This window comes from Pelophylax lessonae (assembly GCF_965119305.1).
Source record: "Pelophylax lessonae genome assembly, chromosome: 8".
NCBI lineage: Eukaryota > Metazoa > Chordata > Amphibia > Anura > Ranidae > Pelophylax > Pelophylax lessonae.
The window spans coordinates 179,006,263-179,031,399 of NC_138775.1; the positions used below are offsets into that span (position 1 = coordinate 179,006,263).

At 40.5% G+C, this 25,137-nt stretch overlaps 1 protein-coding gene across 1 annotated transcript; it reads right to left on the reverse strand.

The window, feature by feature from the left end:
* Positions 1 to 2,576: 2,576 nt before the first annotated feature.
* VCAM1 (vascular cell adhesion molecule 1) lies at positions 2,577 to 24,825 on the reverse strand. Its single transcript, XM_082265713.1, has 11 exons — positions 24,508 to 24,825; positions 23,458 to 23,742; positions 21,902 to 22,219; positions 18,602 to 18,871; positions 14,955 to 15,221; positions 12,511 to 12,765; positions 11,714 to 11,980; positions 8,147 to 8,413; positions 7,643 to 7,912; positions 6,849 to 6,941; positions 2,577 to 3,612 (listed from the first exon to the last, which is right to left on the reverse strand). The coding sequence occupies exons 1-11, from the start codon at positions 24,584 to 24,586 to the stop codon at positions 3,452 to 3,454; spliced, it is 2,532 nt and encodes an 843-aa protein (XP_082121839.1). The 5' UTR covers positions 24,587 to 24,825; the 3' UTR covers positions 2,577 to 3,451.
* Positions 24,826 to 25,137: the final 312 nt, after the last annotated feature.

The following is a 25,137-nucleotide window of genomic DNA, read 5'->3' on the forward strand; positions in this document are numbered from 1 at the left end:
CACTGGCTACCTGCTGAAGCACTTCTGTTTTAAATATTTGTTGGACTTTTTGATTGATATTTATTATTAACATGGACTATTTTATTTTATGAATTTGATTGTACTATTTGCACGGGGATATAATTATCACTGTAAGTGGTCATACAATTTATGTATTTTATTTAATCACTACACAGGGTGATATTAATTGTTATTTATGTAATGTGGTTTATTAGTATCTTTTATATAATTTATTGATACCACTTTTATTTATTCACAATATTCTAAGTGGTTTATTACCACATTGTTGATCATAACCAATTTTGCGCTGTCCTTTTCCATTAACACATTTAAATCCTTTTGATTTTCACACAGCAGCACTTTTGAGTTAATATAAAACATTATTATATATTATTCACCATAGCGCAGCACTAACTTTTTGTTCACATGTTTGGGGAGGGGGTCTACTGTTGCTGGCTGCTAGAGAGTCTATTGATGCTGGCTGCTGGGAGATCTTTTGCTGCTGCTGGGGGGGTATATTGCTATTGGCTGTGGGGGATCAATTTTATTGCTTTTCTTGTTATCATAACCAAATTCCATACATTCCACTACAAAATTATACTTGACTCTATATTCTCTAAAAGGGGCTGTACTGGAAGCTGGGTAGGGGGTGGATCCAAGTGTCAGTGCTCAGAGGTGGAACCAAGGGTTAGTGCTCAAAGGGTAGGGGGCGGAGACACAAAGTAACTTAGAAAGGGGAGTTCCTGCACCTTTTCTATGAAAAAAAAGCCCTGTATATATATATATATATATATATATATATACAGTGGGTACAGAAGCCATTTTAGCAGCCATTTGCTAAAATCATTTAAGTTCATTCTTCTTCCTCATGAATGTACACATAGCACCCCATACTGACAGAAAAACACAGAATTGTTGACATTGTTGCAGATTTATTAAAAAAGAAAAACTGAAATATCACATGGTCCTAAGTATTCAGACCCTTTGCTGTGACACTCATATATTTAACTGGTGCTTTCCATTTCTTCTGATCATCCTTGAGATGGTTCTACACCTTCATTTGAGTCCAGCTGTGTTTGATTATACTGATTGGACTTGATTAGGAAATCCACACACCTGTCTATATAAGACCTTCCAGATCACAATGCATGTCAGAGCAAATGAGAATCATGAGGTCAAAGGAACTGCCTGAAGAGCTCAGAGACAGAATTGTGGCAAGGCACAGATCTGGCCAAGGTTACAAAAAGATTTCTGCTGCACTTAAGGTTCCTAAGAGCACAGTGGCCTCCATAATCCTCAAATGGAAGACGTTTGGGACGACCAGAACCCTTCCTAGAGCTGGCCGTCCGGCCAAACTGAGCTATCGGGGGGAGAAGAGCCTTGGTGAGAGAGGTAAAGAAGAACCCAAAGATCACTGTGGCTGAGCTCCAGAGATGCAGTAAGGAGATGGGAGAAAGTTGTAGAAAGTCAACCATCACTGCAGCCCTCCACCAGTCGGGGCTTTATGGCAGAGTGGCCCGACGGAAGCCTCTTCTCAGTGTAAGACACATGAAAGCCCGCATGGAGTTTGCTAAAAAACACCTGAAGGACTCCAAGATGGTGAGAAATAAGATTCTCTGGTCTGATGAGACCAAAATAGAACTTTTTAGCCTTAATTCTAAGCGGTATGTGTGGAGAAAACCAGGCACTGCTCATCACCTGTCCAATACAGTCCCAACAGTGAAGCATGGTGGTGGCAGCATCATGCTGTGGGGGTGTTTTTCAGCTGCAGGGACAGGACGACTGGTTGCAATCGAGGGAAAGATGAATGCGGCCAAGTACAGGGATATCCTGGACAAAAACCTTCTCCAGAGTGCTCTGAAACTCAGACTGGGCCGAAGGTTTACCTTCCAACAAGACAATGACCCTAAGCACACAGCTAAAATAACGAAGGAGTGGCTTCACAACAACTCCGTGACTGTTCTTGAATGGCCCAGCCAGAGCCCTGACTTAAACCCAATTGAGCATCTCTGGAGAGACCTAAAAATGGCTGTCCACCAACATTTACCATCCAACCTGACAGAACTGGAGAGGATCTGCAAGGAGGAATGGCAGAGGATCCCCAAATCCAGGTGTGAAAGACTTGTTGCATCTTTCCCAAAAAGACTCCTGGCTGTATTAGATCAAAAGGGGGCTTCTACTAAATACTGAGCAAAGGGTCTGAATACTTAGGACCATGTGATATTTCAGTTTTTCTTTTTTAATAAATCTGCAACAATGTCAACAATTCTGTGTTTTTCTGTCAGTACGGGGTGCTATGTGTACATTCATGAGGAAGAAGAATGAACTTAAATGATTTTAGCAAATGGCTGCAATATAACAAAGAGTGAAACATTTAAGGGGGTCTGAATACTTTCCGTACCCACTGTATATATATATATATATATATATATATATATATATTTATACACACATATATATTGTATATAGCTTAGTTCAGCAGTTGTTAAGAGAGAGACACTACACAAAACCTCTGAGGGCCCCACTTCTTTAATCGGTGTATTTAATACAATTGTAAAAAAATGTGAGTTATATAAAAATTGACTGTAAGGTAGACATTGCAATAATAATCAAAAAATGTGTTTATATGCTTTAGTCTGTACCCATAAACTTTTGTAAAGCTTTTTAAATTGTTATCTTGTATTTCAGAACCACCGTTCAAGAAAATCATACTTTACAGTGCACTCTCCTAGCATAATGTTCAGCTTTTTCAAAGGCACTTTTCTATGTACCAAACAAACATAATAGATGAATCACCCACAGTAGTTTCTTCCCTGGTTAGAAATATAACAGTATTGTTTTCTTTTGCACCCCCCGGTGACATAATTCCCATTCTATCCATTATGGGTTTGATCCTTCCATATATTCTGCTCTTTCATTTCAATGCCAACAAAAGAAGGCTGGATCCTCTCTAGTTCTCTGTAGTTAAACGGGAAAATTAAGATTCAACTCACGTAACACATCTCTACCACATAAAACAAACACGTGAAAACGGAGTCAGGACACAAACAAAGTAATATTAAATTAAATACAGCCAGTTTCTAGGAACCTAGAAAACACACATACAAACAAATATATACAGAATAGAAAAAACTAAGTGCAAACAGTGATTTTTAACAAGTTGACTCCGTTCCGTCTCAGTTGAGAAATACTTTCTCTCTTAAATAATTGTCTTTTATAGTCTTTGTCTTTCTTTAAAGATAGGTCCATTGAAATATTATGTTGCTGCATCCTTGTTCATTTCATGTACCACTGGGCAAAGCTGTGGCCAGCACAAGTTTACGTTGAATTTCACAAAAAAAAACCCTGTGAACATTTGGCTGATTTTGCTTTGTTTCTGCCATAAGCTATGGTCCTTTTCAACAGTATTGTATTATCACTCTGCATCTAAAGATGTCCATGAATCCAGTTTTCATACTTTGCTCCTCAATGCTTTTACTAAACTGTAGGATCCTTGTACTCTCGCCTGCTTCAGATGATAAGCAATTACTCCTATAAAACCAGCTGTTACAAGGACTACAGATCCAATAATTGCTAGAGGCACGTAATCAAATCTTGGGCTTTGCTGTCGCTCTGCAAAAGAGAGAAGATGGGGGATGGTAAGAAAGATTGACAGGAACAAGGCCAAAGAGTAATGGGTTGCATTCATTGGCACAACAACAGATGCTGGTTCTATAGACAGAAAGTGAGGTCGGGTTCAGTAGTTATATGCATCACGGGAATCTGTGCAGTTGTCTACACATGGTCCCAGAATAGGATGCCAGTCTGTTACTTAAGCTTTATTCTATTAAAGCATTTTTTTTAAATTAAAGAAACAATCATGAAATACACTATATTACCAAAAGTATTGGGATGCATGCCTTTACATGCACATGAAATGTATTGGCATCTCAGTCTTAGTTTATAGGGTTCGATATTGAGTTGGCCCACCCTTTGCAGCTATAACAGCTTCAACTCTTCTGGGAAGGCTGTCCACAAGGTTTAGGAGTGTGTCTATGGGAATGTTTGACCATTCTTCCAGAAGCGCATTTGGGAGGTCGTACTGATGTGGACGTGAAGGCCTGGTTCGCTGTCTGCTCTCTAATTCCTACCAGAGGTGTTCTATTGGGTTGAGGTCAGGACTCTGTGCAGGCAAGCCAAGTTCCTCCACCCCAAACTCGCTCACCTATGACTTTAGGGAATTTGCTTTGTGCACTGGTCCAAATCATTTGGTGGAGGGGGGATTATGGTGTGGGGATGATTTTTAGGGATGGGCTTTGCCCCTTAGTAATAAAGAATAAATAAAAATACTGCGCTAACTGGAGACATGTAAGAGCAGCTGGCACTAATCACTAGACCATGAAGTGATAAAAATACAAAATAGAAAACAAATGTGCAGCGCTAGTGATAAAAGAAAGTCCGACTAAAATTTAAAAAAGTCCCATGTGAAGATATAATATAAAAATAAGCGATAAGGTGATCCAAATAAGGTATAAACAAGATGTGCAGCAAAATCCCAGCACCAGTGAAGGTATATGTGAATTGCGCTCACCAGATGGATGGGACCCCAGTGCTATACAGCAGGAGGGTCAAACACGCTTGAAAAGATAAGGGTATATCCCAACAAGATTCACCGACCATGGAAGATGCCAATTGGGTTCTTGACAGATGTAACCAGTCAGAGTCTCAACTCCCATATATTGGATGGTAAATCAGAAAAGAAAGGGGATATACATAGCGTAATATTGCTAAAACTGGTTTATTGATAAAAAAGCCGATACACTTACAGACATCCGTAATCAACAGGCATATCAAGCATAAACAGCTGGGCTGACTGAAGTCCTCTTAACATGTTTCGGCACAACTGCCTTTTCAAAAGATTTTCTGATGTTGTGCCGAAACATGTTAAGAGGACTTCAGTCAGCCCAGCTGTTTATGCTTGATATGCCTGTTGATTACGGATGTCTGTAAGTGTATCAGCTTTTTTATCAATAAACCAGTTTTAGCAATATTACGCTATGTATATCCCCTTTCTTTTCTGATTTACCATCCAATATATGGGAGTTGAGACTCTGACTGGTTACATCTGTCAAGAACCCAATTGGCATCTTCCATGGTCGGTGAATCTTGTTGGGATATACCCTTATCTTTTCAAGCGTGTTTGCCCCTTAGTTCCAGTGAAGAGAACTCTTAAGGCGTCAGCATACCAAGACATTATGGACAATGTCATGCTCCCTACTTAGTGGGAAAAGTTTGGGGATGGCCCCTTCTAGTTCCAACATGACTGCGCACCAGTGCACAAAGCAAGGTCCATAAAGACATGGATAAGTGAGTTTGGGATGGAGGTACTTGACTGGAATGCACTAACCTCACCCCGAAAGAACACCTTTGGGATGAATTAGAGCAGAGACTTTGTTCCAGGGCCTCTCGTCCACATCAGTGCCTGACCTCACAAATACGCTTCTGGAAGAATAGTCAAAAATTCCCATAGACACACTCCTAAACCTTGTGGACAGCCTTCCCAGAAGAGTTTAAGCTTCTATAGCTGCAAAAGATTGGCCAAATCAATATTGAACCCTAAGGACGAAGACTGGGATGCTATTAAAGTTCATGTGTGTGTAAAGGCAGGTGTCCCAATGCTTTTGATAATACAGTGTATGTAAAACAGATCCATTGAAAAACAAGCACACAACAGTATATTTGACAATATTTTTACTAATTTTTGCTAGTAAATTGTTGGCTACAAAGACCAGAAGCAATAGCAGTGCATAAAAGGTATAGATAAGTAGTAGAAAGTAGTGCGTCCAAATATTATCGTATGGTTAGTGTTTAGTACATCAGTATGCAATACTTATCCTTCTTGCATTGAAACATGATGAGGTTTTAAAATAATAAACATTTTAGTGCTAATCATAAGCAAAAATGACACTTCGACCTAGCTCAAGCAAGTATTGGCATGAAAGGTGCTAGTCTGTTAAGCTGTAGGCTCAGCAAGCATTTACAAGTATTGACAAAGATTCTGAAAAGCATCCTTCTTGAAAACCTAATAATATCCTTCAATCCATTGTCAAAGTGTTGAATTGAAAATTTAAGGGAAATTCTAGCTGTTGCTTTAAATAGATTTGTAGCAGGCTTCACCAGGCATTTTGCAAGTATTCCTTTCTAGTGCAATTTGCTTTCAAAGAGCAAGGAAGTTTCTATAAATACTCACATACAGTCAGGGCTGTCTTTAACACAGGGCAAAGAGCCCCCGAATAGTTGATAAGTGGATTCAAGAGGGCCCAAGAAAATTTTTGCCCAGGGTCCAATCAATATTAAAGACGGCCCTGCATACAGTGATGGGGATAAGCCACTAACCTGAACCACTTTCCTCTCAATCCACCTCAAAGTAAATGTACTTGAAAACCAGTAAAATGGCTCCTCCATTGCTTAGAGTTTGTCTAACCATATAACATACAACCATATAACAAAGTTTCACTGCCTGGCCTGCGGCAAAGACAGAAAGCAGAAGCAAAGAGCAAAAATGTTTCTGGAAAGGTCGCTAAGCTGGTCATTAATATGACACAGTGTAGGCTAACCTATGTTTTCTTGTGAAGCTCCCCATAGCTGTGATCCTGCTAACTGCTTCCCGTGTTATAAACGAGATGCACGTTCTAGCAGATGTTCTCTTAAAGGTTTCTCAGATTGAGTTTCTAGAATCAGTCATGATTTCCTGTGTGTGGGCTCTTTTCTTTCTATTCTATTAATAAGCCAGCAAATATATTAGAAGCGCTTAGTGTGGATTTAAAGGAAGGAAGCCATTAAAAGAAGCTCTATAGGGCACTTCTCACCTGGAGGTGGGATGATGTCATAAGTGATAGTGACAGTAACACCTGCTGTGATGTTCTGTGATGGAGTCACAACTGTAGTGTTTCGTGGTGGAACTGGAAGAAAATTTTGAGGTTAATTATGCACAAGGTTTTATCTCAGAGTGTTGTATAATTTACCTTATAACCTTAACAGTTTAATCCATCCATAACTATCATTTCAAACATGGGTAGATGCTAAGTTGAATTACCTACCCGCTTTTATACTTCATATATCCAGGGTCCCTACCATAGGCGTGCGCACAGGGTGTGCCAGGTGTGCCCAGGCACACCCTAATCACCCTGTGTGGCATAGATTCCCCCTGTTTAAACCCCTGATATTTTACCAAAGCCCCCTAACAGGGCTACTAAAAAATTTGTAAAAACAAAATAATATTGTAAAAAATAATAAAAAATAAAAGAATACAAATAAAAACTACTGACACCAATCTCTGCCATACTGACACTTCCACTACTCTACTGGCACTGTCAGTATATATACACATTCACACACATATATGTGTTTGAGCTTTGAGGTGCACACCCTAATGCAATAGGCTGTGCACATCTAGGGTCCCTACACCTGCATTTCCAGCTATATACAGTACACCTAATGATTTTGTGGGTAAATGATTCAACCCTCAGCATCCACTCATCATTTAAAATAAATGTATGGATGGAGTTAACCTTTGAAAACCCGAATTGTTTTTGGGTTAGTATATCAGTTATAATACCATATCATAAATGTTGGAATGTTTCACCGATTGCATGGTACTCACTTTGTACAGTCAGCATGGTCTCTGCTGTTTGCTGTCCAACCACATTTGTAGATTCACAGATGTATGTTCCTGTATTCTTCTCTTCTGCTTTTGTGATATTGAACCGTCCATCCTCAGATTCCAACCGGCTAATGAGGCCATCTTCTGTCTTCACCATGAGGACAAGCCTTGGGGAAGGATATGCTTCAGATATACATTGGATCTGTACATCATCCCCCTCCTTAACCACTGAAGATGGAGTGATTGATATAAAAGTGTTTTTGGGTGGAGCTGTTGAATTATACAATAAAAAAAAATAAAATGTAAATATAAAATACTGTTAAATACAATATATTAGGAGGATCAAAAACACATTGCTAAGCTAGGCAAGTGCAACTTCCAGAATGAACACTTCCATCCCTTTGTTAGACCTAATTTTTGGGCTTAGTTTTTGTTTAGTGTTGTATTGCATAGAAAATATCTAAACAAAGGATGTATATAAATTATATATGTTCAGGTTCTCACCTTGTACAGTCATTGTGGTTTCAGCTATTTGCTGCCCAGCCACGTTTATTGATTCACATATATAGGTGCCTGCATGCTCTACTGCAACATGTGTAATGCTGTACTCCCCATTTTTCACTTCTAGCTCAATCGGGCCTGTCTCTGTCTGCTTCTTCAGCACCAATCTGGGGGCAGGAAAAGCTTCTGACTTGCACCGGATGTGTCCACTCTCTCCCTCTTTTAATACCGGTGAAGGGCTGATGGTTAAAACTGTTTTTCTGGGCGGAACTGTAAGGAAAAGAAAATACACCTTAAAAACAGAAGACTCTGTAAAATTAAAAGTGTAGGCCCCATCTGTTAAGCACTGGTTATTGAATGCTACATGCCATATTTAAAAGCTTACAAAGCTTGATGGTATAGTCTTCATTGTCTAAGGGCCCTTTTACACAGGCTTTCCTATAAGGTCCACCTTTAAGTTTTTCAGACGGACCTGATTGGAAGCTCCATGCAGCTCTATGGATAGGCTGATGTACAATTACACTACCTCCGAGTCCATCCTTTTCTGTTTTTCTGGACCTAAATGTGATGGATCGGAGGTAACCTGATATAAACAGACACAAGTATGTTTACATATGGCAGCCCATAAAGCTATAATGGGTCCACCCATGTCCGCTCTGTAAATGCAGACACAAACTGAACGGGCACAAAACGTCCTGTTCAGCTCTGTTCACGGATCCCTTGCTGAAACTGGCTCCATGTGCAAAAGCCCTTATGATGTACTATGTCTACAAAGAACAATATACAAAGTTAATATCATAGGTCATCCTTCCATCCTTGCATCATCTGCCATCACTAAAATAAAATCTCATTAGTTGGGTTACTACACTTGGAACCTTATAACTTTACTTATATTATTTTATTGGTATTTGTATTGATTTATTGAGTACGTAGTTTTAATGTTTGTTTTTTCTCCTCACCTTGTATGGTCAGTGTGGTCTCTACTCTTTGCTGTCCTGCAATATTTGTAGATTCACAGATGTACGTCCCACTGTGTTTCATGCCAGCATGTGCAATTTGGTACCGTCCACCCTCCGATACCAGCTCTCTCACACCATTTTCTGTCCTCATCTTCAGAGAAAGAATGGGAATAGGAGAAGCTTCTGAAACACATATGATGTCTATGAAGTCTCCTTCTCTAATGTCTGATGAGGGTGTGATGGTTATATTTGTATTTTTGGGTGGAACTGTAAGGGAAAAAAATACACATTAAAATCAGAAGACTCTGTATAGTTGAAAGTGTAGCCTTAAGTGGGTGTTATATGCTAACTTAGATTACATTAACCCTAACAACATTTGAGGATATACTTTTCAATATCTAATGCTTTGCAGGCAAAAAGAATATTACAAAAATTACATTTACCCCAAACTATCATATGTCATCCTTCCAAAATCTGCCTTCTATATAATGAACTAGTATTGGTTGGGTTACTGTACATGGAACCTGTAAAATTGATCCTACTCTTAGCAGTTTATTAAAGGCGTTATAATGTTTGTTTTCTTTTTTTCTCACCTTGTATGGACAGCATGGTCTCCACTTGTTGCTGTCCTGCAACATTGGTAGATTCACAGATGTACTTTCCACTGTGTGTCATATCAGCATGCGCAATTTGGTACAGTCCACCCTCCGATACCAGCTCTCTCACACCATCTTCTGTCTTTACCTTCAGAGAAAGTCTGGGAGCAGGAGAAGCTTCTGAAACGCATTTGATGCCTATGGAATCTCCCTCTTTAACCTCTGTTGAGGGAGTGATGGTTATATATGTATTCTTGGGTGGAACTGTTGAGATAAAACAAAGTGACTGAAAAATAAACCCAGATGACAATCTTTTAACCTTTTCTGTTGTTTTAGCTCAACAAAGCCATGTCCCAGTGGATAAAGCTAAATAGATAATTAACACGGGGAATAGGGACAAGATTTTTTAATTCCATGCAGTAATTTGGGCCGTTATTGTTGAATCTTTATAAACAATTCATAAAAGAGTGAACTCATTGAAAGCCGGTTCACACTGAGGCGATCCGACTTCGGGGGGCGACCTGTGAAGTCGCATGTACCGCGACTTTGGCGCGACTTGCAGGGACTTCACATAATGGAAGTCTATGCAAGTCGCCCCAAAGTACTACAGGACCCTTTTTCTAAGTCGGAGCGACTTGTGTCGCTCCTATTAGAACGGGTCCTGTACTACTCAATGGACCGCGACCGACCGTGACTTGTCAGGCTGACAAGTCGCCTGACAAGTGGCGCTAGTCTGAATGGGCTCTTAAATGATCACGGATTCAACCTGGATCATGTTGATTTGCTGATATTTACCTACGAGAACCTAGGTTACCTACAGTAGTTTGAAAACTATATAAATATGGGTAAAGCTAAACTCAAGGAAAATATAAATCACATAGTGCAGTCCATATTTTCCATTAAAGATTGTTACATTTATTTTTTTCCTATGCCACTAGCCTGAATTTGACTGGATGTCTGCCTTTTTCACAGCGCTCAGACTGGAAAAGGGAATTGCCATTAATCAGGTGAGCTGTATGCAAAAATTCTTATAAAAATAAGCTAACAGATCAGAATGAGTAGAGGGATAACCTCATCAATTTGGTGCTGCCCTTTACTGTCCGTTTAAAAGGTTGGGGCAGGGAGGTGTGAGCGATTTATTCCTTAATTGTAACAGAAAAAGTGATGGGATCCTCCTGGCTGTACTTTGTAGCAGAGTTGTTTAAATCTAGGCTAAATGGATAGAAAAACAAATCCTTTGGCAGCCAAATATCTCCTATTTATGTATTTTAGGTATATATTCAGTTGTTTACCGGAGGTCAACTTTAAAGCCCCTCCAAAAATGTGATATATTGTAGCTTGCAGTTCTGAGATGTTGCAGCTACATTCATTTTTTTTTTTTTCAGGCTTTTTTTCTTTTGACTCTTCCAATAACCCTCTTTCTGTCCTACAGGGATAAATCTCACTCATTGTCAGCTTTAGGCCCCTTTCACACATGATGTCCGTTTGTCCGTTTTTCATCCATCCGTTGACGGATGAAAAACGGACATCAATGTATCTCTATGTAAAAACTGATGACAACGGATGATCATCAGTTAACATCCGTTTTCATCCGCTTCCGTCAATGTCCGTTTTTTTGAACGGATGAATGCCCTATTTTTCATCCGTCAAAAAAACGGATCGGATGAAAAACGGATGACAACGGATGAAAAACAGATGACAACGGATGAAAAACGGATGACAACTGATGAAAAACGGATGGAAAACTGATACATTTTGACGTGACTGAACTGAAGAACTGAACGGACCATATGTGTGAAAGGGGCCTAATACAGAAAGTTAGGAGCTCACTAGATTTCTGTCAGGATCGAGTATTTTTTCAAAACTTCAAACAGATACTGCACAACAAAAGAACTTCCAATGGTATTTTTAACAGACCAAAAGGGACCAAATAAGAGAATTGTATTGTTAGGGTTTATATAATATTTAAGTAAGATATAGTACAGCAACAGCAACATATCGTGTATGGGACCCACCTTGCACTGTTACAGTAGCTTTGTCTTCTTGCTTTCCCAACACATTTGAGGACTCACAAATATATCTTCCTGCATGCTCTTCTGTCACATGTGTAATACTATACTGCCCGTTCTTAGCTTCCAACTCAATCAGGCCTGTCTCTGTTTCCTTCTTCAACACAAGTCTGGGGGCAGGATAAGCTTCCGATGTGCACCTGAAGTGCATACTCTCTCCCTCTCTTGTTACCAAGGATGGCGTAATGGTTAGAAATGTATTTCTAGGTGGAACTGTAAAAAAACGAAAATACATGTTAACACGGAAGCAATTTGTCTGTATAGTATAGCATGGTTTTAGTCTTTACAAACAGTACTCTAAGTACAATAAAAAGGGTTCTATGCGCACCTTGGAATGGTTTAATTATATATTTTAAAAAAAGGCATGATTTTGTATGGCTGTATGTGCAGAGCATGAAGATCTTACTCACAAAACCAATATTAGTTAACACCAACTGTGTCATATGTAAATGAGACAACTGGAAAGTGCCTAATTAACTTTTTAAGGTTTGATCCCCTTTATTTGAGCAAACTTGGATCAACCCAAAGTGGCAAACTACATGCAGGTAGTGTCCTGGTTAAAATTCAAACATAGAACCCAAGTGCTAGCCATTAAACCACTGCGCTGTCTCATGCATAAGGTGATATAGTCAAATGGGTTCAAAACACATTTGCTTAATTATTTATTGCGTATAAGGAAACAGTAAAAAGTACATTGACCTAGCTTAAGGATGGTTTTTGGCATTACCACTGCCACTACTCACATCTTACTCTAAGCTCCAGTTTCTCTTTCTTGCTGCCCAGCGAGTTTATGGCTTCACATTGATAAACCCCACTGGTCACATTTGTCAATGTGACCACTGGACCTTCATCAAGCAGAACTCTATCCCCCGATGGCAACAAATGATAAAGTAAGAAGCTGGGTTCAGGGATTCCCTTTGAAGAACATGTCAAAGTGACTTCACCTCCTTCATTCACTTCCTCGTCAGAAGAAGTAAAGGCAGTGTCAATTGGAGGATCTGAAAAAAAAAAAAAAAAAATTAGATTCATAAACAATGTTTTATATTTCCCTGAAATAAATGTTCAAAACATAATGTATTTAAAACCGTAAAGCATTTTATAGTTCAACTGAATTACAAAATCAGTCACACACATAGAAGCAGAGGTAAGAGAAAAGAGTTCTCCCAAGGACACACTAGACTGGTTGATAGCCATACTGCACAATAATCTTGGAACATAAGTAACCTTGACACAGTCCTCAGTGTTGCCTGCATTCAATATCGTTGTCACTTTCATCTCACCAAATGGACCTTTAGGCTGTCTTTGTCTATTGCTATTATTAACTAGGAAAGAGGTCTCTAAACTTTTTCAACAAAGGGCCAGTTTACTGTCCTTCAGACTTTAGGAGGGCTGAACTAGGACCAGTGGGAGTAGAAAAGGTCCTGGTGTCCAGTTGACATAAACAATGCCCTATATTTGGTGTCAGTGGGAGGACTAGTGATCCATCTTTGGTGTCAGTGGAAGGAATAATGCCCCATCGTTGGTGTCAGTTGGAAGAATAGTGCCCCATCGTTGGTGCCAGTGAAAGAAAATTTGGCCCATCATTGGTGTCTGTGGGAGGAATAGTGCCCCATCTTTGGTGTCTGTGGGAGAAATAGTGCCTCATTGTTGGTATCAATAGAAGGAATTGTGCCACATTGTTGGTTTCAGTGGGAGGAATTGTGCCCCATCATTGGTGTCAATAGAAGGGATTCTGCTACATTGTTGGAGTCAGTGTGAAGAATTGTGCCCTTTCGTTGGTGTCAGTGGGAGGAATAGTGTCCCAAGGGCCGGGTGAAGGCAAGCAAAGGGCCACATCCAGCCCCCCGGGTGAAAGTTTGGAGAATGCTGAGTTAGAAGGACTACTTTAAAGGATTAAAATACTTTACAGTCTTGGTTGTGGAATACAATATTGTATTTGGACAACACTAAGTGCTGTATTGGGGTGATAAATTACAGCATTTATATGTTTAAATTCTATTATTAATTTGCTTTTATTCAGGGGAATGGCAGATTGTACAATAATTTTCCTGTAAGAATGACTTCATTTGATGTAATGTGTGCCGCTAGAGTCTTTTGAGAAATGCATACCTATGGAGTCTGTAGTTTTCTTAATACTAATGTCTAAGGCTTCATTCACACCGGAGCATATCGTTTTCAGGCGTTTTTTAAGGCATTTTTTCATGCATTTTTTCCAGGCCTTTTTTGCAGGTGTTTGGAGGCAGGCATTGACATCTAACAAAAACGCTTGTAATCTGCCAAAAAAAAGAAGCTCGTGTAGTTTTTTTGAGCTTTAGCTGTTTTGCTTCTGGCGACAAAACACCCATATGTGAACAGGGGCCATTAAAATAAATGGGATTTTGCTTGTTGGGCGTTTTAAAAACTTAGGAGATTAACGTTTTATGAGCTGAAAAAATGCTCAAGTGTGAACAGGGCCTAATGCTAGAAAAATCTGAATAGTATCAAATTCAAGACATAGATGAGTGGACAGTTAGGCCCCTTTCACACAGGGAGTCCGTTCAGAGCCGCCTGTCCGTTTTTCAGGAGGATCTGAACGGATGCCCCATGCATCTCTATGGGACATCGGATGTCAGCTGAGACATGTCCGCTGACATCCTATCCGTCAAATCCAGACGGATGGAAACCCTATTTTCCATCCGTCTGGCGGATCTGATCGGATGAGAATGGACAGACGGTCCGTTCTCATCTGATTCCCCCATAGAGAAGAATGGGGACCTGACAGCTCTGTCCCTTCACACAGCTTGGAGACAGAGCTGCCATCCTCCTGCTCAGCGGGAGATCGGCGGATCTATCCCCGCTGAGAAAAACAGAGTCCGCCTGACGGACTCCCTGTGTGAAAGGGGCCTTATAGATTTAACTGGATGAATCAACAGATGTAACCAGTTAGATAATTAGTATATATCAACCAAAGCAAATATTTAATCTCAATGTACTTTTAGGCAGTTTAAACTATTACTATAGCCAAGCATAGCACCCTTCTGTTACAATAGTGCATGAAAAGTGCCAGGTAGGTGTCTCTTATGTGTTGCAGTAATACTGTGCTGTGAAATGGTCCAAAATGAGACCCTAGGAATAGTCCTAAGCAATTAAACACATATTGATGATAACATGAAATTAGGTCTTCTATGTATCAAGAAATCATACTTACACTGCACTGTGAGTGATTCTGATGTTTCACTAAATCCATAATCATTTTTAGCTGTGCACTTGTATATGGCGGTGTCTATAGGGTCTGCTTCTTTTATGACTAATTTTCCGTTTGCTTTTAGAAGGGGAGTATCTCCATCTTTTAACACCTTCCACAAGATAACATCCACATTTTTATTGCCACTAGCTAGGCATTCAATTGTGACAGGCTGTCCAACTTGCACTATGGTTGTAGGATATATGGTCAACTTAGGTTTTTCTGGAAGAGCTAGAAAACATATATATTTTTATACTTGATTGGCTTGAAAATAGGTAGACAACATTTCTACACAAGACAAAAAATATGCCAGCATTTTCAAAATGTATACATTTATTTTTACACTGCACATTATCCTGCACCTTTCTTTTGTTTCCAGCTCGCTCGCATTGTGCAAAACCGAAGACTTGAATTTGTAAGTCCCTATTTTGAGTCAATGGGGTCAAATTACTAAAGGCAAAAATGGGCTTCACTTTGCAAGGGAAGTCACACTTTGCAAGGGGATTTGCCCCAGAGCTTAATGAATCAAGTGAAGTAGTGAAGTTTCACTTTACAAAAAAACACCCAAATACCCAAAAAAGTGTGCAAGAAAAAAAAAATAGCATTTCTGCTTGCACATGATTGGATGATGGAAGTCGACAGCGCTTCACCTCATTCACTAAGCTCTGGGGCAAAGCCAGCAGTCTATTTGCCTTTAGTAAATCAGCCCCATTGCTGAATATAATTTTCTCTATACACTGACTGATTGTTGTTAGTCGCTGCGTTGATGGCAAGTTGCACAGTGAATGCTTCTAAGTGTTATAAGAGCAAATAATAGTAAAAGCAACCCTTTTGTCCCTAGATGCCAGTACTTACAAAGCATTAAAGTAACTTTAAACCTTTTTACATTTTTTTATCTTTTTTAAATAAGAAACATTTTTTATACTTACCTGCTCTGTGTAATGGTTTCAAACAGAGCAGCCCTGATCCCCCTCTTCCGGGGTCCCCTGCTGGCACTCCTGGCTTCACCCTCCTGCTGAGTACCCCCTAGCAAGGGGGTACGCCTGCAGGCTCACTCTTAAGTTGCCTGCGCCAATAGACATAGACAGTGGGGCTTTGCCCAGCCCCCTGCTCCCTCTTCACAGGATTTGATTGACAGGAGCAGGCTTCAATGGCTCCTGCTGCCACCAATCAGCGCTGGACCAAGAATGGGCTCAGGTAAGTATAATGGGGGCTGGGGTGGATCCTAATAACAGAAGGTTTTTTACCTTAATGCAGAGAAAACATTTAGGTAAAAAAAAAGCCTTTATTGATCTAACAAGGCTGCTTTAAAGTACAGTATATTTAAGCCCAAAACTTTTTTTTTTTTGCATTTTGAATATGGTATGGAATAAGAACCGCTTTTCTGTGTCTTTCTGCTGTGCTGTGTTTAGTTGCCAAGACTTCCATTCCTTGCTGTTTTGTACACACAGCAGGAAGTGAGAGAGAATAATCTCTTTGAAGTCATGGAAAACTCTCTTTTAAACAGTTGCCACCAGAAAAAAAAAATGTCTATATGAGAAGAATCTCATCCTTATTATAGGATCTTTCTTCAATTCCTGTCCCTGTGACATTGGCAAGCAGATCCAATGGTAGAGTGAATGTCCCCAGTGGGGACAGACAGCAATAAGAGCTTCACAGAGGTGTTAAACCTTCACCACATCCAAAACTTAAAATAAAAACATTTTGGCTTTAGATTCATATTAAAGCTTTGGGATCTATTATTAAATGGCACTAAAGAGGAATATTTATCATTGAAAAAATGGCATTTCTTTTACAGATTTCATCCATATTGTACTGGTTAATTTTCTGGTAGGCCATAAACTCACATGAATATTTAACTTGTACTTCCATATGAAGAAAAAAATTACCTAGGCTCAGTTCACTAATCTAAATTGTAAGGGTCTTTTGCCATTTTGATTGGTATTTGCCACTTTGTGAAAGTTACCTCCAGCTCCCTTTAGTTCTATGAATCCGATCTCTGTTAGATGTGTAGAAGAGTCATCTCTGTGCTGCTGGTACATTCTGATCTGAGCCACAACCACCAAGGGAAAAACACACCTTCAAAGGCTACTAATTTCAAAACAAAATTGTATTTATTGGACATATATGTAACAAGTAACCATGTCAAAGATAGGAAACTCCTTCCCCACATATACCCCTCCAGGGGGGGCCACCAGGGGGAAGGCCAGGATCTGGGAAGATCAGAGTGGGGTGGGTTGTGTTGGGTGAGGAGCCAAGGGGGAGGCCAGGATCTGTGGTGGTGATTAGAACGGGGTGGGTTGTGTTGGGTGGGGAGTCAAGGGGGAGGCCAGGATCTGTAGTGATTAGAATGGGGTGGGTTGTGTTGGGTGGGGGTCCAAGGGGGAGGCCAGGATCTGTGGTGATTAGAATGGGTTGTGTTGGGTGGGGGTCCAAGGGGGAGGCCAGGATCTGTGGTGATTAGAATGGGTTGGGTTGTGTTGGGTGGGGAGCCAAGGGGGGGGGGGGCAGGATCTGTGGTGATTAGAATGGGGTGGGTTGTGTTGGGTGGGGGTCCAAGGGGGAGGCCAGGATCTGTGGTGATTAGAAAGGGGTGGGTTGTGTTGGGTGGGGAGTCAAGGGGGAGGCCAGGATCTGTGGTGATTAGAGTGGGGTGGGTTGTGTTGGGTGGGGGTCCAAGGGGGAGGCCAGGATCTGTGGTGATTAGAATGGGGTGGGTTGTGTTGGGTGGGGGTCCAAGGGGGAGGCCAGGATCTGTGGTGATTAGAATGGGTTGGGTTGTGTTGGGTGGGGAGCCAAGGGGGAAGCCAGGATCTGTGGTGATTAGAGTGGGGTGGGTTGTGTTGGGTGGGGGTCCAAGGGGGAGGCCAGGATCTGTAGTGATTAGAATGGGGTGGGTTGTGTTGGGTGGGGGGCCAAGGGGGAGGCCAGGATCTGTGGTGATTAGAATGGGGTGGGTTGTGTTGGGTGGGGAGCCAAGGGGGAGGCCAGGATCTGTGGTGATTAGAATGGGGTGGGTTGTGTTGGGTGGGGAGCCAAGGGGGAGGCCAGGATCTGTGGTGATTAGAATGGGGTGGGTTGTGTTGGGTGGGGGGCCAAGGGGGAGGCCAGGATCTGTGGTGATTAGAATGGGGTGGGTTGTGTTGGGTGGGGGTCCAAGGGGGAGGCCAGGATCTGTGGTGATTAAAATGGGGTGGGTTGTGTTGGGTGGGGAGTCAAGGGGGAGGCCAGGATCTGTGGTGATTACAATGGGGTGGGTTGTGTTAGGTGTGGGGGGGGGGGGCAGGGGGAATGGGGAAGGGGTTCCTCCCATGTTTGCCATGGTTGTTGTTACATGTATGTCCAATAAATAAAATGTTGTAATAAAATCAGTAGTCTTTGTAGGTGAATTTTTCCTTTGGTGTTTTTTTCAATGTATATTTTGGAAGCACTTCCCCTCATTTAATAGGGTATAGGCGCCTTTTTTTCACAGCTCTCCCAGGATCCGTACAATTGTGTATTTGTTTTTTTTCTTACACTCTGATATGAACCCATGCAAGATCCAATCTGTCAAAAAGCAGTAGGAACATTAGCTGAGTTACAAGCAGATATTTTCCAAGTTCCTGACTTACCTTGTACAGTGATCTGAACGTGGGAGGATGTTTCTCCTACATCGTTTTGCACAAGGCAGATGTACATTCCGCTATCTTCTGGCTCTGCATTCGGAATTCTCAGAGTTCCCTGGTGATCTATGCTCATCACCAGTATCTCCGCATTTACCACTTTCGTCCACTGGACTCTAGCTGGGGATCTACTTTCAAATGAACAGGTCAGAGAGATGTTTTCTGCTGCGTTTACATTTGTGTCAGGGAAAACTGTGATAGTTGGTTTTTCTGGAGGATCTGAGAAAAAGAAAAAAGTGTAAGATAGTGGTATAGGATCTTAAAATACTGCTACAAGCAAATATAAGATTGGACTGGAACATGTAAACTACACATCTCTGTTCACAGTCCCCGCTTGAGCTACTTTTTGTACATTCTGGTGCAGTTTAGTTCACAACTTTTGTCATCATCCCCTCATTGTCAAGCCAACTTCTGACATCTAAAAAAGATTCAGAAGGCGGAAGTAGAATAAACTGGAACAGATATGAGACCTAGGGAACCTAGATGTCAGTATATTTTACACTCTGCATACATCATCACTAGTTCCCAGGTCTTTGTAAGCACAGGAAAAGTTACCTTTTAAAGAGTTAGGCCCCTTTCACACGTCTTTCCGATCAGGTCGGCCTGTCAGTTTTTCAGACAGACCTGATCAGATGCTCCATGCATCCCTATGGAGCGGCGGGTGTCATCGGTGACATCTCCGCTGACACCCGCCACTATCTGATCCGATCCTGTCCATGAAATCCAGACAGATTTAATCCCTATTTTCCATCGGTCTGGAAGATCGGATCAGATAGGATCAGATGAAAAAGGACAGGCGGTCCGTTTTCATCCGATCTCCCCATAGCGGACAGCAGGATCTGATAGGTCTGTCTCTGCACACAGAGCGGAGACGGAGCTGTCATCTGCCTGCTCAGCGGGGATCGACGAAATGGAGTCCGCCGGGCAAAAAGCCTGTGTGAAAGGACCCTAACTAAAGTAAAAAAAAAATAAAAATGATATATGCTTTAAAGGAAAAGTCCACCCTAAAACTAGAATTCCGGCATCTATAGATCTCCACATTCTAACACTAACCTATCCAGCCCTGTAAAGAAGAAATCCGTGTACTTACCATTTTTGAAGCCAATCCGACCCGATCTCCAGCGGCAGAAGCTCCGCAGAGGATACGGCGACAACCGCTGTGAAATGAATGGGATTTGACATCACCCATAGAGTAACTATGGGGCTTCCGTTGTCGGCAATGTCCTCTGCACCCACCTCCACAGCGATGCCGCAGATGACAGCTCAGCGTGGGATCGGGTCGGATCGGGTTCAAAAAAGGTAAGTATATGATTTTTTTCTTTACAGGGCTAGATAGGTTAGTGTTAGAACGTGGTAATCTATAGATGCTAGGATTTTAGTATCAGGGTGGATTTATCCTTTTAGTTACCATTGTTTCATCCTGTTGCTTTAAAACTCTGGGGTTCATTTACTAAATCTGGAGAGTGCAAAATCTGGTGCAGCTGTGCATGGTAGCCAGACACTTCTAACTTTAGCTTGTTCGCCTCAGCTTTGACTAAAAAAATAAAAATGGAAGCTGATTGTTTTCTATGCAGATCTGCATTAGATTTTGCACTTTTCAGTTTTAGTTAATCAACCCCTCTGTGTACATGTAGTCACCGTAAACACCCTAAAATTGTTCCAGGGAATTCCCATCTGTATTTATTTCCTTTATGCCTGTTTCTACAGTTCATTCTTTTCTCTCCATATCCCTCTTTCTAACCACTCATTCAGATGCACTCAGAGCAAGTGCTGACAAGGGATGAGCCCAAGTGAAAGAACACATCCCTGGTATCCTTTTAGATGAGCATGTTCCTCTATGCTGGCCACTGGATGTTGCAGAATTTAAAAATGAATTGAAAGGGAGAAACACGTTTACTTAATTGATCCTCTGTCAGATAGTGCTTCCCATGCTCCGGCAGTGAACTGTCCCTCAGTATCAACACATGCAGCACAGGGCTATGGCCCCTTCATTGGTCTTGATGATGTCAGGACCATAGACTGCTAGAGTGTGGGGGAGAAGATGCTGCTGGGACTAGTCTAGTAGCAAGGAGGTGTGGAGGATCAGGTAAGTAATTATTTTTCTTGTTCTCATAGTCCTAAACAAGCATTTAACTCTTGCAGGGTAGGCACAGACCCTCTGTAAGAAATATTTTCTTTAGATGTCTGGCTTTCGGCTTTATATAACGCAATAATATTTGTGCTCCCCATGCTCCGGCAGTGAACTGTCCCTCAGCATCAACACATCCAGCACAGGGCTTTGGCCCCTTCATTGGTCTTGATGGTGTCAGGACCATATACCGCTGGAGTGTGGGGGAGAGGATGCTGCTGGGACTAGTCTAGTAGCGAGGAGGTGTGTAGGATCAGTAAATCTTTTTCTTGTTCTCATAGTCCTAAACAAGCATTTAACTCTTGCAGGCCAGGCACAGACCCTCTGTAAGGAATCATTTTTTTAGATGTCTGGCTTTCGGCTTTATAGATCACAATTACATTTATAGGGTGCTGCACAGTGGCTAAGTGGTTATCCCTTCCGTCTAGCAGCATATAGTAATTGCATAGTTGCCAACATTTAAAAAAAATTTCCAGGGACACTTTGCAGCACAGCTATCAATTACCACACCCACTTCCCTGAAGCTCCGCCCACTCTGCATAATTAATCTCGCCTATTTATCAGATTATAGAGTCTTCTCAATATAGAGAGAATTACAGGAAATTAAAAAGGGAATTTCAAACTTAAGGCCACAGTAGCAGAGTTGGAATAAGTCTCCTATTCAGCTGCACTACTTCTGAGTAACATTTATGGGCAGCCCGATTAACAGGCGCTTCCAGGGACAATATAAATTACCTGGGACAGGCTCCTAATTGCAGGGACTGTCCCAGGAAAAAAGGGACAGTTGGTAAGTACTGTATGTCATTGGTTCAAATACTAACCACAGCACTACCTGCCCAAAGTTTGTATGCCCTCCTTATGCCTGCATTGGCTTCCTCCCACACTCCAAAGACATGCAAGTAGGTAATTGGATTCTGTTTAAATTGGCCCTAGTAAATGTATATATGAATGTGAATTAGGGACCTTAGATTGTAAGCTCCTTGAAGGCAGGGACTGATTTGAATGAACAATATATATGTAAAGCACTACATATACTGGCAATGCAATATAAATACAGTACATGTAATAGTAATATACATTATTATGTGTTCTTTAAAGAAAGTTGCCCTTGGGTTACTCACATAGAAGGTTGAGCTGCATAGATGTAATCCAATGAATAGAGTCAATTTCATTTTCCTGAAATTTTAGTTCAGCTTTACATTTTATCTCTTCTGCCTCATATTTATCAGACAGCATTAAATCATGAGACAGGCTGATATTTTGCACTACAAGCACGTCAAGATCTTCATCTGGGACCTCATACTCAGCCACAGTTTCCTCTCCAATCAAGATGGAAGCATCAACCATGTAAAAGGGATAGACATCAGGAATGGTACAGGTGATACGTGACTGTTCTCCAGACGTAAGAGACGAGACGGTCAAGATGGGTTTAGGAAATGCTGCAATTAGACATTTATTGCATTAGTTAGACAGTCTGTCAGTATCCTGCTATACTCAAGTAAGCAATGAGCATCTGCCAGATAAAGCTACGCACTAAAAGCCTTATCCATACAATCTGAGCAAAAAAAGTATAACTGTTGCTTATAGCATTCAGACTTGACAGTTTTCCAGTTCAGGTTAATAAAAACTGACAGCTGATTGGTGCAATAAGCTACAGTGCTACTTTCGACCAGTTTAACGTACCTTTGTGCTATGGGAATTTCAAAAACACCCATGACATGGTATGTAGATTTAATATGATAATAATTTAAACATGGATATGGCTTTAAAATATTATGCAGACACATTATATACTGTCAGGGCTAAACAGACTGAGCTCATATCACTCCCAGTGAAGGCATAGGCATCGCTGGTTTAGATATTTTATATAGGAGAAGTTACACAATACGATGACTGTTCTAACCACACCCTATACCGTTACTGGCGGTTAATTCAAGCATTGCACTAGTACCTACATTTGAACACACACATTTTGCAGGAAGAGCGCTGACCGTTAAAGACAGATGTTTCCACATGAATACTTCTGCTATAACGTTTTAAAGGAGATCTCCAGCTTCAGGTTCACGCCTGCTGTTCTCTTTAAAGCAAGTCATATATGGAGATGACTAATATACAGAATAGTTACTGATAGCTAAAGGTTTTGGGGACTTTTGAAACAGGTGCCAGTCCTTCCACATAGTCTTATATATTTTTATCATTGTGGAATATTTTATAAGTATCTTCTATCTGTCAGTCATACCAACATAAGTATTTGAGTACTTGCAATGATTTCATTAAAGTAATACTAAACAATATCCTTTCTCCCAAAAAATAATCCATCCACTACCTAATGGTTCTGTAATTTGTATTCATGAACTTGTTTCTTACTGTGTTTTTCTGCCTCCTTGTAACATTCTCCACGAGCTCCCTCTGTGCACATTAGTTGTGGTCATGTGTACTACTCTATACATGCTACAAATTCTATATTCCATCTTGGTAGAAAAAAAGGGAGGGTGGCTACATTCCTATATACAGCAAGACCATAGAGAACGAACGTAGCCACAATCTCATAGGAAGTTGGATCACCGCAGCAAAAAATTTGGAGGAGGTTGAGAGCAATAAAAGGCATTAAGAATACATACTGGAATATAATTTTCTTTTTTTAAATCATCACTTTGAGTTTGTTCTCAAAACTTACAGTAAACGATCACTTTAAAGCCCTTTTCCGCAGGAGGGTTATCACAACGCACAGTACACCGATAGGAACCATACATGTCAAGGTTCTCACTGCTGATCTTCATAGTCAGGACAGATATTTGTCCATCATTAGCAACTGTACCACTTAACGGATTGTCAGCCAGGGAAGCCCAGGTGAAGTCTGGATTCTGACATTTGGTGCCTAGACATGTGATACGAAGCTCTTCCCCGATCTCGGCTTTGAATATAGAATTAGGCTCTATAAGGGTGATGTTTTTGGCATGGGCTGTGGAAGACACAATGAGCTAGTTAAGTACACAAGCCATCTCGTCTGTCAAATACAAGGAACATGCCAACAATCTTCCATTCTGACAATGGAATACAAAAGCTTAGAATTAAACCTTAGTTCTTCCATTATTCCCCCCAAAAAAAAAAAAAAAAGACATTACATTCTTCACAAACCATTCATACAACAATCTGGGTGTTATCTTGTCTTAAAGGATTCTTATATCTTGAATGAGGATGTTTAGAAACAATGCAATATGGACAACAGAGGTCTGCCACCAATGCATTGTTCTCCTATCAACTAGCACTTATATCATGATTTGTACAATAGCATCAATGAATAGCACAGATAGACATTTAACACGGTTAAGCCAAGCCGTTATATACATAATATTAAAATTTGTAAATAAAAATTGAATATGTAAAGACAATAGGAGGTATGCCTCCAATGTACTGTTCTTTTATAAAATAATATTGGAATTTTGATATGTAGAACAGAATCAATAAATAGCACAGATAGACATTTAACACAATTTAACCATAGCATTATATTACTATAAAATATTCAAATTTGAAAATAAAAATGGAATATATAAAGACAATGGAGGCATGCCACCAATGTGGTGTTCTCTTAAATAATATTAAAATCATGACCTTAATATCTATTAAAATATATGTCTCAGTAGGAAAATAGTAAATAAGAGAGCATAAAACAAATAAAATAATAGTAACATGAATAATTTCCACTAAAATACAAATAATTTACCATATGTGGACATGATCTGCAAATAGATGATATATCCTATGACTTTGGTCATAGTGGATGCTCCCAGACCTTCAGACATAATTAGAGTCCTGCTTTAACAGAGAGTATAATGGGTAAGACTCTATAAAATCTTTGTGTCCAAGGCACTTTGATGGCACTTCAAATAGCAAGTAATTTAAATATTCCAGTAGGACTGCAAATCCCAGGACTTCTTTGGCAGCTCTAAATTCCAGTAGTGATAATGGAGAATACACTTGTCTCGGACGCTTGTGTTTCCTGAAGACTCAGCAGTAGATGCTGCATGCCCCAAACTGAGTAACAGACATCACAGCAGCTATTTTATATGTAGTAGGTGGGAATTCCAAGGGAAATTCTCATTTTAAAAAAAAGGGGTCCTCAAAAGCCCCAATGCTGCCACCTGCTGTACACGAGGAAACACAGCATGACATCATGCTGTAAGATCAACAAACTGCTTAGACAAAGCTTTTTACTAAGTAAAATAAATGAATAATTTTTCGCAGCAGTGAACGTTTACAGTGTGAAGATCCTGTACAGATTACAAACTTTTTATAAAAACTAGCTAAGTGATCCCTGATATATGAACAACATTGCAATGCAGCAGCAGCAAAA

Coding starts and splice junctions, on each gene's coding strand:
- VCAM1 (XM_082265713.1), bottom strand. CDS start 24,586: ATGTCTGAAGGTCTGGGAGCATCCACTATGACCAAAGTCATAGGATAT. Junction 11,981..12,510: donor ACTGGAGCTTAGAGTAAGAT/GTGAGTAGTGGC, acceptor GTTTTTTTACAG/TTCCACCTAGAAATACATTT. Junction 6,942..7,642: donor GACCATGCTGACTGTACAAA/GTGAGTACCATG, acceptor ATTTTCTTCCAG/TTCCACCACGAAACACTACA.